The sequence below is a fragment of the Pipra filicauda genome, unplaced genomic scaffold (assembly GCF_003945595.2).
Source record: "Pipra filicauda isolate LSUMZ 115617 unplaced genomic scaffold, ASM394559v2 scaffold33_size4404698_pilon, whole genome shotgun sequence".
Lineage (NCBI taxonomy): Eukaryota > Metazoa > Chordata > Aves > Passeriformes > Pipridae > Pipra > Pipra filicauda.
The window spans coordinates 210,264-229,852 of record NW_024104465.1 but is presented as its reverse complement, the minus strand read 5'-3'; the positions used below and the strand labels follow the sequence as shown (position 1 = coordinate 229,852).

The window sequence follows — 19,589 nt, the reverse complement described above, 5'->3', positions numbered from 1 at the left end:
GACCTGGTGGCCCCTGTGGTGGTTTCAGTGTCACCAGTGGGGATCCCACAGCTCTGAGTTGCAATGCAGGTGAGCAGGAGCAGGTCAGCATCACCCTGGACAGTCTGGAAAGCTCTGGGAATAGATCTAACCAGTTGCTGGGTTTTGGTTTTTTTTTTTTTTTCCCCTTGATTATGTGATGGTCAAAATATAAACTCTTTGAAAAGTATCTGAAAATAGCTTTAAACCACAAAATGGATACAGCTCTTTGGAAGCCAGTACATTAATAGGTAGGAAACTCTGAGTGTGCTGGTGTCTCTTGAGGCTTTCATTTCATAAACAAATCCAATGACTTATTTGTGCCTCTGAGTAGCACACAGCATAATACTCATCAATTTATAATGGTCTGCAGTTCACTGTCTTTTAAGCAACATGATGAAGAGCCTGATAAAAATGCTACAGGAAAAAAAAGAATCTGACGAAAATAAGGAGGCAATTTTCTCAATTTCATGACCCACATGTGATGCTTTTTAGAGATGTTTTGATGAGAAGATCTGATGAAATTTGTATTTCTGTGTATGATGCTATTTGGGGTTATGTACATCAGGGTTTAAAATGATTCATGGATCTTTCCTCCCTTCCAGATGTACGACTGAATTATTTCAAGTGTGCCATGATGAAATATTATGAAATGTTGTTGCTGGGAGCAGGAAGCCTTTTTCTTTCCTTTATTTTTAATTAGACAAGGTTTATTTCATGATTGAAAGTTTTTAATCTTGTTAACTAAACCTGAAAAGCCTTAATAATGCATTCTAGGATTTATGGTGAAATACATGCTCTAGTCCAAGACATGTTAATTACCCTTAAGCAAAACAAGGGCATGCATATTTTCATTAAATTGTTTTAAATTCAACAGTAAAACCATTGGGAAGCAGCACCCAGTGTGTCTTGCTGTGAAGTTTTGCTTTTTCATTATGTATCCATGGTGGAGAATGATGCTGTTCGACTTCTAAAACAAAGCCCAGGCTGTACCCCATGATTTTGGGTAATTAGGGTTACACACATTTAGCAAAACAGTGGAATTCCAGTGAACACAATGGGACTATTCCTTTGGGGAGGCCTGGCCTGTGGCTTGACTTCATACTTGTTGAAATGTTCCCGATGACTAAAACTGATTTTTCTCTTGACTTTAAGCCCACTAGTTTTATATTTTTATTTTGTAGTAAGTTTATTGTCTTATATTTTTATTAAGAAGTTTATTGTCTTATGACACGTAAGTAATAGTCACAGGGGAGTTGTAAATGGAAAATTTCCTTTAAAACTACTGCTCCTCCTCAGGAAGAAGAAGCTGCTTTGGTTAAGGTCTGTATCTGCAATAAGACCTGCAAGTTATTAGTTGGATTTCATATCCCAGGGGCAACTGTGCAGTCAGAACAGTTGTGATTCAGGAGTTTTATTAGCATGAGTAATCCTGTGAACTCCACATGACCTGATGCACGAGCACTGGACAATGCTGAATCAAAGGATGGAGTGGTAGGGTGGAATTCCAGGTGGATTGCTGAGCAGAGCACCAGGCAGAGCCTGAGTCTTGCAGTCCTATTTAGAAGCTGTAGGTGGTGAAGGGCTGTGATTGCACCCAGATATTAATACAAATGGTGTGTGTCACTGACTGGAGCGTTCTGGGAAGTTATTTCTTGTAAAAGCAAAGCAGTAGAAGTGGTGTTTGAGGAACTGGTGTTTGAGTCTCGGCTGTTAATGATATCACTGAGCTCCTTTTGTGCTTCTGTTACATTATCCAGCTTTCCTAGCAGACTGTGTCCCGATTCCTGAGCCTGGTCCTCCCGCTGTGTGCCCTCAGGGAACGCTGTCCTGATATCTGCAGACCGATTTCAGATTCTCAGGAATATTTGTCTTTGCTGCTGAAGGTCACTGGGTCCCTTCCCTTTCTGTTCTGTACCAAGAGGATTCATTTCACTTCTGAGAAATCTGTGGAGAGGACATGAGAGGACTTGCTGCTCCTGGACCAGAGTGAAATCTTCTCTGAGTATCTTGGAATCGGTGATTAATTTAAGCAAACAAAGGCTGTAGTACAAGTGCTTTTTGTGCACACCATCAGCAAACTTGCAGGTAGCTTGAGTTTCTGTTCCAGATCTGTGTATGACTGGTTTAAGCATTAAAATAAGTTAGGTGCTAATATACTTGGAAAAAACATGTATGCCGTGTTGAGTTTCATAAAGTTAGCTGGGAAAGTAATTTTTGCAATCAGAAAATTACACTGAAAAGCTTAAAATACAGAGGTGGAAGAGTGTTTCCCAAAAAGCCAGAGTACCTACTTCTGCAAAGTAATGGGCTGTTCATCCAAGGTTGTGGGTCTGCAGGTGAGTGGACCAGCTGGAAAAGCCTGGGATGAAGTGTTCTGTGTTTGGCCTTGCTAGCCAGCCATATGTACCAATTCAAGGAAAAGGAAGAAGCTCCAGCTTCTTAAAAACAACAGAAAAAAAACCCCAAACCAACAAAACAATGTCACTTTGCATGTGAGGGCTGCAGTGGGACTTGAGCATGTGCCTACTTTGGGCTCTAAAGGTTTCTTACTCAGGACAGTTGTTACCAGCTGAATTTATCTCAGAATTTCCTCCTTTGCGTTGTCTTCCAGATATTGGAGAGACTGAAATGATGGAAGGGGACTCTGTGCTCGTCCTTCTTGGGAAAAGAACTCTGGTGTCAATTTATTCCCCTCAAAATACTCGTCTAAAAATGGGTGCATGAGCTGTGTCACGTTGCTCCTCCTCTGAGTGGAATCTGCTGCTGGTCCACCCTGTTTCCTGTAGTTTGTTTTTCTGCACGGAGTGGAAAACTTTGTCCTTGTTTTGGGAAGTACCCTGGTGTAGTTAGGAACTAAAATTAATGTTGTGTATTTCTGTCCACATTTCAGACAGGCCTTTGGTGCTGCGAGGCGCGTTTCAAGCTGTGTTTACAGGCCACACGCACTTCGTGGGGATGCTTGGAGGGTGTGGGAGCTGTGCTGGGTGTATTGGATGTGCTGGGAGATGAGGGAACTTAAGGATGCTGGGCAGGCTGCTGGTTGACAAAGAGGGAAATATCTTAACTCTTCTGCTACTGCGCTTTGAAAAGACACCTCATTAGCAGTTACAGAATTTGGTGTTCTCAAGTTTGTCTTATTCATGGATATAATTTTAGATCCATGGGTTATGTAGAAATGTGGATAGTTCAGCCCCTCTTAAAGGCACTTCCAGTTATGTTTTGTTCTTTCCTTTATATTTGGGTCAAGGTCTTTTCTGTTGTTATTAATACAGCACCTAGAGATCGTAATTGGCGGCGAGAGAATCCTTGTGCAAAAGCAGTAATTCATGCTTTTGAAATGTGAGGCTTTCCTAGGATTGAGGAAACTGTTGGAAAACCCTGTGTGTTTGCTCTGGTAGTGTCACTTGTCACAGCATTATCCAGGGCCCAGTCTCTGAGCAGTCCTAGTGTATCATTCCTTGTTCGTAGGCAACATCATCCTGCTCTCTGCTTCCTGGCCTGGCTCTTCCCATACTCTCCACCATCATCTCCTGAAACTCTGTGATGATGCCCCAGCCCCTAAAAGCACGAGGTTATTGTACTATTTAGCATAAGGAAGGAATAGAGAAGCCTTGTGAAACACTGTGGTGAGATGGCAGTGGGGCCAAAACTCTGGCAGTAAGTGCCCACTCCGTGGAGAGGGCTCGTTGTGACTGGAATATTCCAGAGCTTGGGTTTGAAGGGAGAGAGGAGAGCAGAAATACAGCAAACTGCTCCGAGCAGAATTGCTTCACTGCTTCAAGAACACCTTGTGGTTCTCAGAGCAGTTCTCCAGTGTTTCCCTCTTGCTGTGGGCACTGCTGGCCTGGGCAAACTGCAGCTTGCCAGGTGCATTTCCCATAAGGAATTTTAGAGCCATTTTGCATTCCTCTGCCTGTGGTGTTGCATTGCCACATAGATGTGTCCAACTGTGCTCTGTAATCTTCATTAGAGAATTTTTTTCCCCGGAGAATCTTTTAAATATTTTTCTCACCATCATCTCTGATGCTGCATTTGCTCTCAAGAATTCATCCTGTATTTCTACCCCTTTGCAGGATTTCAGAAATGGGGCACAAGTGGTTTTTCCTCCAAGGCAGGGATTTTTCACTGGTGATTGTTGATTGGAGAGCTTTAATTTTCTAGGCAGGCAGTTTGAGGGCTTGTCTGAACAAAATGCTGATCTCCCAAACCCTGAAAGTCTTGAGTCACTTGTCACTCCCCCAAATCACCACCAGTGTGATTAATGCTGTTTCCATTTGAGGTCTTCAGAATATGCAGAATCTCAAATGCTGCTTTAGAAGTATGAAGAGCAGAAATCAGGCTTCTAAGAGAAATTGTTTCTTGCTTTGTTAATCCAGTAGTTTGGTAATGGAAAGAACTTGCCCAAATTGACCTACCTTGAACTTGAGGTTTTCTACTAATGGCACTTGACTCCCACAGTGCTCTGCATGTTTTAAACCATTTTTATTTCAGTCTTCACATATCTAGAAGAGAGTTGTGATATTGAGGATTTGTGACCTTGCCAGGTTACCTGGGAGGGGTGGGATGTGTATCTGTGGTGTTTTACACTGTCCCATGGACAAATTGTGCACTTGGTGCTGTGATGTGGTTGTACAAAGGGTTCTCAGTGCTTGTCCCAAGGCACTGCCAGCACTGTGGGATCATATGGATCACCCTGTGATCGTGTTCAATCATCAGGACTCAAGTTACTCTTGATACACTTTCCATCCTAAGTTTTTCTGATAATCATTACTGGGAAATAACAGCTTCCTGCTGAGAAGATTTACTTGCCTCACCACATATGCCTGTCCCGAATGGAAAAGGACATTATTACTTGGGGCTGAGCTCTAAGTATTGACATTTAGCTTCCCATTTTAAATACCTTGAATATTAGGGCTGCACAGGCTTCATTAACGGCAGAGAAGTTCATTTGACTAGAGATGGATAAATTGCTTTCTCTGTCAGTTTGTTTTTATTGTTCTACAGCCAAATGGATTTTTCTGTTGGCTGAAGAATGCCAGACCTGAAATACTGCATTCTTTGCCCTGTCTGCAGGCCTGTAGTAAATACAGCACCTGTGGGTGAGGCCAGTCAGCTGAGAATGAATAATCATTTCATTCATTTGGCTTTTGTTTATACTTGAGATATTTATTTTTTTTTTAAAACTAAGCACTGCAGAACCTTTTTCTGGTGCTCTTCAAGTAGCTGTTTAACAGCTCAATAGTATTACCCTGCAATGAGAACAGCAGACAAAAATAACATTTTTTGGTAATGTTAGCTGTTAGCAGGAAGACTTCTGCTCATTTATTTTTTTCTTAATAAATGGGAAGATGAGTTACTGTATTTGTCATTAAGTCAGGTGCCTATGAATTCAGATTTTGGCAATAGAACTTTTGCAGTATGCTTAACTTGGAAGCATTTCTACTGTGGATGTAACCACATGATAACATTTTCTGTGAGTTCAAGCTGATTTCCAGCTCTCCCTGTATCCCACTGCTCTGAGAGGACAGCGGTGGCTCTTTGGGAATGTTCCTACACCCATAGGAGTGGGTGACACTCTGAGTAATTGAGACCTGATTTCAGCTGATGAGTCTCACTGGTTGCCCTCCTTTTCCATCTTTTCATTCCTTATGCTCTCTCTGGTGGAATTCAACAATGTTTGACTTACTAATGCCCAGGACTTTCTCAAGAATCTCGTGTGTCATCAGGTAGAACATCCAGACAGAAGTAATGGACTCAGCTTTGTCAGCTTACCATGGAATGGTTTGGGTTGGAAGGGACCTTAAAGACCATCTCATTCCACCCCCCTGCCATGGGCAGGGATGCCATTCACTAGATCAGGTTGCCCAGGGCCCCATCCAGCCTGGCCTTGGACACTTCCAGGGATGGGGCATCCACAGCTTCTCTGAGCTTTGTCCTTTTTATAAGCGATCTAAAAAGCGTGGTCTGAGAGGGAACTTCCACGCTCTGCCTGTGCCCCTGCAAGGTAAACAGTCCTTATGAAAGCCAAAGAACTTGGCATTTAACCCCTTTTCCTGGTTTTTTTATCTTGCAATGATATGGAACGCAGGAAGTGCACATCCTCACCCAGAGAGGCACCATGAGCATTCCCAGCCAGTGCTCCTCTAACTGCACTTTCCAACGGGGCCTTGTAGTCACTAGTCTTTACTGGACGTGGTATTTTTGTGTATAAATAAGGTACAAAACTTAAAATACTTTTTCTAAACCCTGCTATTTGTTTTCCTTTGCAGAATAAGAGAGTCGGGGGGGCCGGGAGCACAGGACGATGCTGCTGAAAGGAGTGTGAGCCACGGAGCATGTTTGGTGCCACAGTTACCCAGGTGGGCTCCTCTAATTGCACCTCTAATGAACCACAGGCTGTGGTGCTTGCTGCTCCATCAGTGATCCTGAGTCAAGAAGGCTCAGGCCAAAATTCTGCCCTGCTTTCCTTGTTCCATACAGATGGCACTTGCAGACTGAGACCTAAAACCTTTTACTTGTGTCTTAATTTTATCCGATCGTTGGGTTGCAGCTGGTCCCTCTTTAGGTGTTACTCTGGTTTATATCTTGAGGTAACCTGAACATTTCATGCACAGAGAAGATGTGGTCTCGAGAGATGAGGTGCTGAACTACATATGTGACAGTAGTTCTGAGACTTTGCTCCAGGTGACTCATCTACAGATCGTCTGCTGGGTTTCACAAGTCAAAAGCAGATGGGTAAAGGCTCCCATCACTGCTTTGCACACCAGTATTTAATGAACCAATATAGATTTTTCAGGATGTTTTGATAGGAAATGGGGAACTTTCTGATGTTTGGATGTTTCTTTTCTTTATCTGCCATATATATAAAATTTTGGGGACGGATACTGAAAATCTTCACTTAGATGCTGCTCAGTTCTGTGCTGTCTTAATTATATGCTTATGGTAAGGAAACATGTTCAGGAGGCAAAGATCTGTCTTATGTGGTGGAGTCTAGGATCCTTCAAAAGCAATTCCATGTCCTGGAAGCGATCACAGTCCAGCACCACTGGCTGTCTTGCAGCTCTGAGTAAATAAATAGAGAAATAACAATTATATGGCTGCAAAGTGTTGCTGTGGAATGGCAGCTAACTTTTCTACTAGCACCAGCTGGCAAGTGGGAGTGAAAAAACAAAGCAAACAGCTCAGAAAAGTAGGAGGAACAACAGTTCTAGCCTAAAAACTGACACATTGGGAGCCCAGCATGAAGAATAACAAACTCCTGTCACAGGATGTTTTGCATAGCAACAGGACTCTTGTCTTCAAGTGGACTTTAGTGTAACTGCAGCACTTGCTTCCTGTGTGAGATAAAGACCTGTTGTGCTGTGAATGCATTGTAATCTCTATATCTAAATGGGACTAATAATTAAAAAGAATTAGCTGAAGGAAGCGATAGTGGAGCCTATTGCTCCTGAAAGTGTTTCCTCTTATTTTGCCGTCAGAGAAGCGAGAACAGAGACTCGTGGAAAGGAAGCAGATGAAAGATGAACTTTCTCCCCAGGTGCTGAATGCTGCCTGCAAACTGCTTTGTCCATGAGGGAAGGAACTGAGTGGGAATTGAGAGCACGAAGGAGTCCATAACACACTTCAAACATGCGCAAAGGGGTGCCAAAGGACCCAGAAATAGCTGACCTGTTCTACAAGGATGATCCGGAGGAAATATTCGTGGGTTTGCACGAAATCGGACATGGAAGTTTTGGAGCAGTTTACTTTGTGAGTATGGTTCTCTCCTTTTTGGGAAACAGAGTCATTTTAAGTGACGTTTTGGAGATTTTCAGCATTTGTAGAAATTAGCATCCTTTGAGCTTCTTAGTGCTTTGTGTGTGTTAATTTTCTGATAACACATCTCAAAATAAGTGCTTCCAGAGCACTCCTGAGCTCTTTACAGTAGCTCTTTCTACTAACACTTCACTATAGTCTTATTAGAGCACCCAACCATACAGGTCAAGTATATAGTGTTTTGTGCTGTTTGAAAATTGAATTTAAACAGTTGGAAATTAATTTGCCAGACCTGGAGTTTCAAGATACTCTAGTTGGAGTTCATATGCCTGTAAATCACTGCAAATTAATAGCTCTAATGTCTTCAATAGGAAATTCTTACATGACAAGAGCAAAGAGGAAGTCCTAAGAGAAATGGGAATTCAAGTGGGAATAATTTATGGCATTAATTGATACAGTCAAGAGAATTTAATTCAGGAAGTGAGAAGAGTAGTGCTTTTACAGTTGGTATCAAACAAAGTCAAATCCAAAATACTGGGTTTGGAAATAATTTGTAATCCAGTTGCCATCAGTGAAACTAAAATTGAATCAGTATAAAAAGTCAGTCCAAGACAAATTAAAGCTGCTTGGTAGCTTGATCAGCCACTCAGAAGATCAGATTCACTGGAATTGGGGTTTCTGAATACCAGACATTATTAAAGTATTCACATAAGATCTGTTACACCTGTAACTCCATAGGCTGGGAATAGCTGACATGAATTATTTTAAGCACTCCAATTCACTGTCTGGAGCTGTGTAAAGTGATGGAAGTGTTGCTAGAACAGGACAGGAGCTCGAAATGTTGTGTCAGATGAGCAGTGCATGTGTGTTTTGAGGGATAATGATATAATTCCTCAAGGTATAATCTACAAATATTGCCAAAACTGCTTCAGCAAGTGGCTGTTTGTCAAGTGTGCTCGTACAGCCCTGTCAGTTGGTTCAGCCAGGAGGATCCCAAGCACTTGGTACAGCCAGAACTTTTCCCCACAGCTCTGGCAACATGGCACTGTGTCCTTCAGGGACAAATTCCAGCTGGAATGTGAGATACCGCAGTCAGGTGAAGATACTTGGAATTAATGTGACAGAAATACAGCATTAATACATCTGTCTGAGTCAAATACTCTTGATCTTTTCTGTGCTGAATCAGGAGGGCGAGTGGCTGGGAAGGGTTTTGCCTTATCCATAGTTCCTTGTTTTCAGCTTTCTCTCTCTCATTTGAGGAGTGTGTGCTGTGAGCACTCTGTGTCACCTCCCTTCAGTAATTCCTGTGCTCTGTTGGCTCACCCAACATCACTTTTCTTTGAAGTCACTGCAGGCATCACGAAAGGTCTTTCGTTAATACGTTACTTGAAAGCAGTTTGAAAGGAGGATTTACCACATTTAGCTCCTATTATAGTTTAAGCTTTTAACTGTCACTAATTTTTTTTGTCCCAAAAATGGTTGGAGGTACAGAGATTTCAACAGCTCTTTTAAGAGCGAAAGCTTGAAGTTTTCTGTCCTTAACATGCAGAAATGAGGGCAGTGCCAGTGCAGGCAAGGAGAAATCTTTCCAAAACTGAATTTTCAGTCTCCATCCCTGCATCATACAGGCTGCAGAAAAGTACAATTTTGAGTCAGTACAGAATTTTGATGTCACTACTACATAATGTACCTTGCAAAACTGAGATCTGGTGCGGTGAAAGGGAGGCTGAAAAAAATTCCAGAATGAATCATCTTCTTGAAGCTGGGAATTGAAATAGCCATTGAAGAGTGTCAGTGTTGTATGGAGGTATTGGGTGAAATCACAGAGATTTTGGTACACCTCTGTATTTGTCTCCTTGGAAAACATTTTTCCAGAGGTGTATCTAAAACTGGTTTTGCTGCAGTTGCAATAAAACTGTGTTTTGCATGTTTGCTTGGTTTGTGTATCAGTACAGAGGTAACAAGTGCAGTAACTCTGAGAGGGGAACAGCAGGTGCGGAGAGATAAAGTCAGGGAAAAGTATCCTAATAGTTGTCTGGTAAATCTTATCACAAGGAAGACATCTCTGAGATGTAGGAACTTGCAAGGTTATGATAGAGGAGGAAAAAAGCCTATGTTTGCCACAGGCACAGCTCACTCCATGGGGAGGAAAAAAAATGAAGCTTTTTTCAACCTATTTCTTTCCCTACTCCAGGCTACAAATTCCCACACTAATGAGGTGGTGGCAGTCAAGAAGATGTCCTATAGTGGAAAGCAAACGAATGAGGTAAGATGGATAAAGGCAATTTTTCCTGCAGAAGCTGTGGCAGCCATAGTGTAAATCTGAGCAGTGAAATGAGCTGCAGGTTTGATTTGACCCCCAGCAGAACAGCTTTTCATGGCAGGAGCTGCTGCTCCCTTCCTTCCATGGGAAGCGTGGAGTTTTGTGGAGGGAAAATGAGTTTATGCAAATTTTGACAAATAGTTCAGTTTAAGGAAGTGAATGGGGATTCAAAGTGCCTGTATGGGGGTTGTTGCAGAAATAATTTCAGTAATAGTGCAGTAAGAGCACACTGGCCACTGGAGCCATAACCACAGCTCTCTGTAATGTATAACTCACATGAAACACTCTTCAGGATCTATAATCTAAAACTGCAGAGACCTTGTATTGAGAAAATCAGTCTCATTTCAAGTGTTGCTTTTTAATTGTTCCTCTTATTTTTGCGTTGTGGTGCCGTGAACTTGGGTCCACTGTTCCTTTGGACTGGTGCTTTGACATGCACTGCAGGGTGTGTTTGTTTGTTAAGAGCAAACAGGGATGTTTTAAACTCATTTTTCCTCGCTTCCCTGTTGGTCTCCCAAATGTCAGTGGTTTTATGCTGCGTTACAGAAGGAGGTGAGCAGCTCATTGCCACTCCCTGTAGCAATTCTGGTGTCTCGTGGGGCAGGTGGGTTTGTAACTAAGTTTGAGACCCACTGTGTAAAACAGTAGCATTTAAGTAAAATGTATTGCAGTTAAAATGAGGGGAAAAAAAAATAATTTTTGCAATCCTCAAGCTGTTTAAATGTGTCTTGGGGATGTCTCAGTGCAGTGAGGATCCACACAGCTGATGTTCAGTTGTGCTTTTACAGCTCTGACTCTTACCATCTTCATATTGCACAGTAGTTTTATGGTCGCTTCTCAGACTGTCCTACAGCGTGTGGTGATTGAGAGGACGTAGAGGATTAAGCAGACAAATGTATTTATACTTTTTGCCTTTTCATTTTCATTAGAAATGGCAGGATATCATCAAAGAAGTCAAGTTTCTGCAACAGCTGAAGCACCCCAACACCATAGAGTACAAGGGCTGTTACCTGAAAGAGCACACGGCATGGGTGAGTCAGTGATGGGCATTTAGATCTGCATGGGCAGAGAATGTACAGCACAGCAGTCAAATACTCAGTGCAGGCAGTGTCTATACATGCAGCAGTACTCATCCCATGCTGCCTGCAGACCCTTTCACCTGAAGAATCTTCCAAGTAATCCACAGGAAATAAATACTTAAAATATTGTGAGAAATCCCTGCTTCTCTGAGGCAGGTCTCTGTGTTCATACAGATTAAACACTTACTAAGGAACATCCTCTACAGCTTCTACCCACAAATTTCTCAGTGTCTAAACCCTCTTCACAACCTTGAAAGATGTCTTGACGTTGCTGAAGTGCTTGCAGGATCTTATTTTGTTCACCATTGGTTGCATTTCTTGCAACTTCAGGTTTTCTTTGTGTCTGTGGCTGTTTCTCAGCCATTCGAGCAGGAACTGTGTGTGGGGAAGTGTCTGCCCCTGTTACTTCCAGAATCATAGAATCACAGAATGGTTTGGGTTGGAAGGGACCTTAAGGATCATCTTGTTCCAATCCCCTGCCATGGGCAGGGACACCTTCCAGAAGCAACATTATTATTGATTATTCAAGGAAAAGGCACAGAATAAAGGGCAAGAACTAACTTGCAACACTGTCCTTCCATGTCTCAAAGTCTGATTTGAATTTCCTACTTGAATAGCTGTAGAGCAATACTGGCTTTGTGGTGAAACAGTACTAAAATAAAGTCAGATTTTGAATCTTCTGATTGAAAAGTAACAAATGCTATTACTTGGGTAAATATTTTATTTTTTTTTTAACCAGGGCATTAAAGTTACCATGTGACTTAAATTTTCTATGTGCAGCCCTTCCTTAGTTGTAAAGACATTTTTATAGTTTCAAAACGCTTCAAAAAGTGCTTAAAGGCCTGATTTTTTTTTTCTTGCAGTTGGTTATGGAGTACTGTTTAGGATCAGCTTCTGATTTGCTAGAGGGTAAGTTTTACATAGTTTTATATAGTCTTTGGTTTTCTTTCTGCTGGTGCCCCTACTGAGTATGGTGGGAGGCTGTTTTCTCACAGGCTGGGGATTTGCAGATAGTAGAGGTGGTCTGTCTGTCCTGCTCCATTCTGTACCTAGAATCTGGGACATCAAGGGTAAGCTGAGACTTTCCCAGGAGACCAGTGCTGTATGCATGTTTTTGTGTTGTAAAATGAAGGTATAAATGTGTATAGCAATGTTCCTGCAATTGGTGCCTTCTTGGCTGAAGCAGTCTGCCTATTTTCTGAAAATCCATCATAAAATCCTGCAGAGATCACCTTTGTCCTTGCCTTGTAGTTTGTAGGAATAATTACAGATGGTTGAATAGAACGAGAGGCTGATGTGACCTCAAAACTAGAACAGCACCTGCAGAGAAATAGGGAATCTAAGCCAAAGTTTGCAAAAACTAGTACTCCTTGTGGGCCAAGTCTTCTGTGTGTAAGATCACAGAATGGTTTGGGTTGGAAGGGACCTAAAGGTGATCCAGTCCCACCCCCTGCCATGGGCAGGGACACCTCCCACTATCCCAGGTTGCTCCAAGCCCCGTCCAACCTGGCCTTGGACACTTCCAGGGATCCAGGGGCAGCCACAGCTTCTCTGGGCAACTTGTGCCAGGGCCTCCCCCCCCTCCCAGGGAAGAATTTCTTCCCAATATCCCATCTAAAGTGGCAGTTTAATGCCATTAAGATACAGTCAAGCCAAAGCACATACTGGTCGTATTTAGGGATATATGGAAGGTGTTTCGGGGCACCTCTTTGTACCAGACTTGGGGGAGTTCCTTCTCTTCCACTTTCTCAGGAAAAGATCACTCTTAGTTTCTTCTGTTTTTTGGGGTTTTTTTTCTTGATTTTTTTTTTTTTAATTTATTTTTTATTAGTTCACAAGAAGCCACTTCAGGAAGTGGAGATTGCTGCCATCACCCACGGTGCCTTGCAGGGGCTGGCCTACCTGCACTCTCACTGTAAGATCCATAGGTAAGGCTGGAGCTTGGGGCTGCTGAGCTCCTTCCATCTGCTCTTTTCTGATGTCTAAAATCTGCTTCACTGTGTTTAAACAACTCTGCTAAAAATTATTCTACCAAAATTCTCACTAATGGACATGTCAGTACTCCTAGTGCCAAGGTAGATGTATAAAATAAAAGCTGTTGGCTGTTAGGGAGTGTATTTTTTTGGTTGAAATAGTTTAATGTGGGTCTGTCCTGTGCTGGATTCTCTTCCATGTTGGCAATAGTTCTCTGCAGACCCCGATAAAAAAGAATGTTGGCACTAAACACTAACAGGAAAATATCACCCTAAATTTGCCAATTAGAATGTAGTGCTATGCTGGTTTTAAGAGAATATTTTACATATTAGAAGGTAAAGCTTTATGCTTTCAGAAATCAGGCAGTGGAAGTGTAAGTCAGGGATAAAACCACTTCAGGAGAAATCAAAGCTCACAGGCAGAGGAAGATTTTATACAGGCACTTCCTAGATCTGTCGTTCATAATGTGGTGTTTTTCAGGAGTTTGGATTTCTTTTTTTTACTCATTTGTCAGCAGTGTGTTGCATGTTCTCATTTGATTTCATTTCTTTGGTCTAATTTTGGGTACCACTGATATGTCAGGGACTTGTGAAGTGGATGAGAACTGGATTAATGGGTGGGAATTCATCAGAATAAAGCAACTTGAAACTGATTTATGGGGCTAAAAGCCTCTTTGTAGTCTACTGGAAATCTTGAAACGAAAAATTGGTGTATCTGAGGCTGAGTCAGTGAGGGATTTTTAGAGACAGGAATTATTTGTTGCTTGTTAAAATAACTATTTGGGGCATATCTATACATGGTTAAATCATATTTAATTAAAAAAAATAAATGCATTCCAATTTATGAAATGAAAATATTATTTTGGATGAGTCCTTTCCCCGTATTTGCGTGTAAAATACCTGTTTTGAAGTATTTTACATGTTTTCAAAGTGCATTGAATTGTTATTTATAGTTAATGACTCCCTGTATGGACACTGTTGAGAATGAGGGGGTTTTTTTGATAGCACTTCCTAGCATGGTGCAGTTATGTGTTGTGAATTCAGCAGTTTCCCCTGATGAATAATACCACCTGCTCCATGTGGCCTTTCCATCAGCATCCTTGTTCCATATCAACACTGGAATGGTTACTTCCCTTTCCCACTGGGAAGTTCCTTTGCTGTTGCAGAGTTCTGGGAGCACCCATAAGGGATTTGCTGCTGGAAGGGCCATGTGGGTTGTTCCTATTGATCTTCCTAAGAAAACTGAGAGTGGAGATCTCATCAATTCATGTAAATACCTCCAAGGGGAGGTCAGAGGATGGTGCCAGACTCTTCTCGGTGGTGCCCAGCAACAGGACAAGAAGAAACTACCATAAACTAAAACACAAGTTTCACCTCAGCATGAGGAAAAACTTCTTTATGGAACAGCTTCCCAGGGAAGGCATGGACTGTCCCTCTCTGGAGACATTCCAAACCCATTGGGACACATTCTTGTGTCACCTGCTCCAGGTGGCCCTTCCTTCACAAGGGAACTTGGGCTGGGTGATTCCAGTTGTCCCCTCCAGCCTGAACTGTCCTGTGGTTCTGAGACCTGCTGTTCATCCAAGGGATATTCCACCTTTTAACTTCTGGGATGGGAAGGCAAATCTGCTCTCCCAGAAAAAAAACTTGTCAAGGGATTTCTGGGTTTGCGTGTGAAAAGGAGAGGCGAGAGAGCCAGTCCTGGCTGGGCGGGGAGCAGCGTTTGCTGCTGTGCACCACTCCTGTGGCCCTGGGGACAGCGAAGGCAATGCCGAGAGGGAGAAAGGACCGAATTTTTGGGAGCGGGGACCGAATTTTGGGAGCGGGGACCGAATTTTGGGGTCGGGGAGCTGGCGCGGGGGGGACACCTGGTGGCGAGGGAGCGGCACTGCAGGCCCGGCCTCCCGCGCATCCCCGCGCCCGCCGCATCCCGGGTCACCCTGCGGATGGCTCGGGAGGAGACGACTGTCGTTGTTTAATCGCAGGCACAAGGCTAGTGGATATATTGCTGGTGTCTTGACGTGGCTGCTGAGTCGTCATATAGAATCACAGAATGGTTTGGGTTGGGTTGGGAGGGACCTTAAAACTCATCTTGTTCCAACCCACACCTTCCACTGTCCCAGGTTGCTCCAAGCCCTGTCCAACCTAACCTTGAACACTTCCAGTGATGGGGCGGCCACAACTGCTCTGGGCAACCTTTGCCAGGGCCTCACCACCCTCACAGTAAAGATTTTTTTTTCCTAATATCTAAGCTAAACCTACTGGCTGTCAGTTTGAATCCATTCCCCTCGTCCTGTCACTCCAGGCCCTTGCAAATAGCCTCTGTCCATCTTTCTGGTAGCCTCCCTTCAGGTACTGGAAGGCTGCAATTAGGTCACCCCAAAGCCTTCTCTCTTCCAGGCTGAACAAACCCAATTCTCTCAGCCTTTCCTCATAGGAGAGATGCTCCATCCCCTTGGTTGTTGTACAGGGAAGGTAGCAGTGGAGGTGACAGCAAAGGGGACAGCATGTGTTCTCTCTCTCTCTCTTGTACTTTTGAGGTGTTCGTTCTTGCACACATACTTTTCTCTTTTTTTCTTTTAAAGGGATATTAAAGCTGGAAATATTCTCCTAACAGAACCAGGTCAAGTGAAACTCGCTGATTTTGGGTCTGCATCTATAGTCTCCCCTGCCAACTCTTTTGTGGGAACGCCTTACTGGTGAGTAAAGCCTGTAGTACTTCAGTCCTTTATAAAACTTACCTTCCATTTTCAGTATTTCACAGTAATATGTAGCATAAGAAGTTTTATTAACCGAGCAGTTTTCCTAACATCCCTGCATCCAGGTCTTGAGGAAGTGTGTCTTTCCTCAGTGTCCATGAGTAGAGTTTTAGGCTGTGCAGCACTTGGAAATGCCACCAGTTAATGGCTCCACTGTTGCAATGCCATGGGCTTAAAAACAATTAACATTTGCCATAGGTAATGGAACTAAAACAGCCCCATGGAGAAAGGCAATCCTGTTAATCTGGCCATGCAGACTGCAAGTCACACAGCCACTTAAATCCTGTTTTGAAGGAACTTGCTGAAGGGTCACTTGAGTTCCTTGGCATTCCTAACACAGTGGACCAGCACAGCTCCATGCTCCACTGATTTTGTGGCAGAGGCCCCAGGAATTGCTGGGAGGTCACCGTGGCCCTGAATGAGGCCATTTGGCAGGAAGCCTGTTTGTCTTGGACGAGCACAATTTAAGAGGCTGGATTTTTGCAGGCTGGGCCTGCTTCTTCTTCTTCTTCCCCTGCCTCATCCCTTTTTCTTGGACCACCTTATTTCCCCACTATTCCAGACATCCCTGTTCCATTCATAGATATGCCCACAGACTGCATAAATCTGCTGGAAAATTCTCCTGGTGTGCCAGTGGGAAGCTCACCAGCTCTGGTGAGAGTGCAGGGGATCCTTTTCCCTCATTTAGGGCTCTCCCAGCCCTTGCTGTCTGCCTGCAGGTACAATGCCTTTGGGATTAGGGGGTCTCCCTCATTTTATGTGCTGGGAGTGACATCCATGTGCCCTAACCTGCCCTTTGCTCTGTGGTTGGCAGGATGGCACCAGAGGTGATCCTTGCTATGGACGAGGGACAGTACGACGGGAAGGTGGATGTCTGGTCCCTTGGAATCACGTGTATCGAGTTAGGTGAGTAAATACATGGCAGCTGAGATGACTAATTCCCTGTCTGCAATATATTAGGAAGTCCTGAAAAAAAGGAAGATTCTTATTCCTCATAAGAGTCCTTTTTTTTTTTTTTCTCTCTTTAAAATGCCTGACTTGGAAAACACTGACAGTTGAGTTAAAGATTTAACTCGCTGGCAAGCCACTGATGTGCTGTGTTTCCATGTTAGTCTGGTGTGCTTGGTTATTCCCTTAACAACCAGAGGATTCTGCTCTTGTGTGAGAGGAAACCATCATTTGTCATCTGTATTTTCCAAGCTGGATTCTGAGAAAGTTGTTCCAGCTGTTATGTCAAGGGAACTGGTGTCCTAAGGATTGTGTGTCAGGAGGGGCTTAGGTTTAATTTTCAACTCTTCTTACATCCCTGCTCTCTGAAACAAAAATCTTCAATCTCAGCTGAAAGTTTGGGCCATGAATCATTGTGGACAGGCTCTTTACATGAGAAGAGAAGGGTTTGCACTGCAAGGGCAAATGATACACAGCCTGGAGCAGATGTGGATGTGAGGGCAGGTATACAGAGCAGATTTGGAGTGCATTTTGATTTTGAATATTGACCTTGCATGTGCTGAGTATTCTCAGAAATAGTCTTGATATGGATTATACTTAACATAGTACATCAATAACTTATTGTGAGGGTGAGTTCACTGAAAATGGTATTGATAAGTGTTTAATCAGGAGAAATACATGTGAGATAACAAAGAGGGGATGTGCAGAATGGGAAGAAATGTTGTCTCCAGTATGGAGATGGTGATGATGTAGGTGACTGGTAACTGAGGGTTGTATTTCATGTGCCAACACGCTGACACACTCTGTATTTTGATATAAAAAATGCCAAAATCAGAAGTTTTAGACTTCTCTTCTTCTGCATGGCCACTGGGTTTTGTTTGTGTGGAGTTCAGCAATGTTACAACCTCTCAAGGAGTAAATCACAGCAGTAGGAGAGATACTGTGCAACCTTATGTGGACAAAACTCTCTTGGTACCAGAATTTCTGTGGAGCTTTTCACTCAGGAACCTCAAAACCATTTTACAGAGTTGATGGATTTCCTTTTTTTTAGTATTACCCCTTTGGGAAGTATTAAACTTCTTTTTAAACTTCAGACCTTGCCTTTGCATGATTCCCTGTCTGAAGATGGGGTCAGGTAGAAGTGGGAGGAAATCTCTTGTTGAGCAGCACTTGGCTTAATTTCTTAATTCTTTATTTCTTCTTAATTACTTGTGTAGCTGAAAGCAAGTAGTGCTTAAAGAATTTAAGCAAATGTGGTGCTTTGCCTGCGTGTGCATGGCAAGGACAGGTGACTGCTGTGACCTGACATGAACTGAAAAATCTTGGCATCACTGACTGGCATGACTGGCCTTGGGTGGTGATGAAAACCAGCCTTTCCCAATTTCTGTGTGAGATCTCTCCTGAAAGGTCAGGGGCTGGTAGGCAGGTGCCCTCCCAGTGCAAGGACTAGGTAGGATTTTAGTTAGGGGGAGTTGAGGACACATCTGGCAAGTGAATTTGGTAAACTGTCCCACTTGCACGTCCTGCCTGTGACAAATGAGGCAGGCAGCCCCTCTTTCCCACGATTCAGATGCTTCAGCAGTGCAGCAAAGATCTGTAGGGATTGATACAGCATGTCCTGGCCCTGACCTGCTGTGCCTGAGCTCAGGTTTATTTAGTTGCAGCTGATTTTACCACAGAGAGTCAGGTATGAGATGTTGCAGCTAAGATAAAATTTACTGGAAGCTTTTCCTTATAATTTGTGTCCTGCCAGTTTTGGATTTCATCATTCCTCTCCAAGTGAACAGCAGCTTTTCTGGAGTGGGTGTCCTGATCTAACCTGGAATATTAAAATAATTAGCCTAAAAGATGTGACAACAGCAATGAGCCATGGATTCAGCAGTGATACCCTGCTTGTACTTCCATATCTTTCTCCTCCCTTTCCAGGCTGCCTTATCACACCTTTCTCTTCTCTTTCTAGCTGAGAGGAAGCCTCCACTTTTCAACATGAATGCAATGAGTGCCTTATATCACATAGCCCAGAACGATTCCCCTACGTTACAATCAAATGAATGGTAAGAGAGCAATTAACAGATTATTTTTGTTGCTTATTTCCCTGAAAATGCTCTGTGATGCTCTGCACGGTTAAACTCTGACAAGGAAACTGTTGGTTGCAGTGCAGTCATTTGCCTCTGTTCTCAAGTCATGCTCCTGTGTAGGCTGGCTCAGTTTTGCCCTTCTGTCACTTTGGCTGTGCTGCAGTCCAAGTGAGTGGAGGTGTTAATTATGGGGCTGTGGATGCTGTAGGAATTAAAATATTCTCAGACGCGTTAAATCGGCATCGGCGAAGTTTCCAGCTGCGGAAGATCCCTGACAGAAAAATTGTCGGTACCTTTGTGCAGCTGAAACGTGGAGAAAGGGAGGGGAGGGATGCACAGAACAGAGAGGAAATTGGATATTTTTTTTTTTCAGTGAGTGACTCCAAAAGCCATCAGAGCTCTGTGGCCAGTTAACGCTCCCCATGCTCCAGGTGTGTTCCGGAGTCTGAGCTCTGACACAGGAATGCTCTTGTTATTCTGTGGGAGCAGAGGGGTTGCTCTGTTTCCTGCTCCCTGTTCCCGAGAGTGGAGTGTTGCTGTGGAGTGGTGCCTGGCAAGAATCTGCAGAAGGCTTGAAACAAAAGCTCCTGGGGAAACGTGAAGATCCCCCCTTTCTCTGTGGGGCAATTGAGCAGCAGAACTATTGAATTGCT

The 19,589-nt window shown here is 43.3% G+C and overlaps 1 protein-coding gene across 2 annotated transcripts in view; it reads left to right on the top strand.

The window, feature by feature from the left end:
* Window positions 1-6,290: 6,290 nt before the first annotated feature.
* TAOK3 (TAO kinase 3) overlaps window positions 6,291-19,589 on the top strand; it is a 46,864-nt gene continuing 33,565 nt past the window's right edge. For both annotated transcript variants that reach the window (XM_039384192.1, XM_027714376.2), the window contains exons 1-9: window positions 6,291-6,380; window positions 7,559-7,770; window positions 9,971-10,042; window positions 11,029-11,130; window positions 12,042-12,087; window positions 13,010-13,106; window positions 15,737-15,850; window positions 16,725-16,816; window positions 18,819-18,912. In XM_039384192.1, coding sequence (XP_039240126.1) covers window positions 7,651-7,770; window positions 9,971-10,042; window positions 11,029-11,130; window positions 12,042-12,087; window positions 13,010-13,106; window positions 15,737-15,850; window positions 16,725-16,816; window positions 18,819-18,912 — 737 coding nt within the window. In that variant the 5' untranslated portion in view covers window positions 6,291-6,380; window positions 7,559-7,650. The remainder of the gene's footprint in view (window positions 6,381-7,558; window positions 7,771-9,970; window positions 10,043-11,028; window positions 11,131-12,041; window positions 12,088-13,009; window positions 13,107-15,736; window positions 15,851-16,724; window positions 16,817-18,818; window positions 18,913-19,589) is intronic.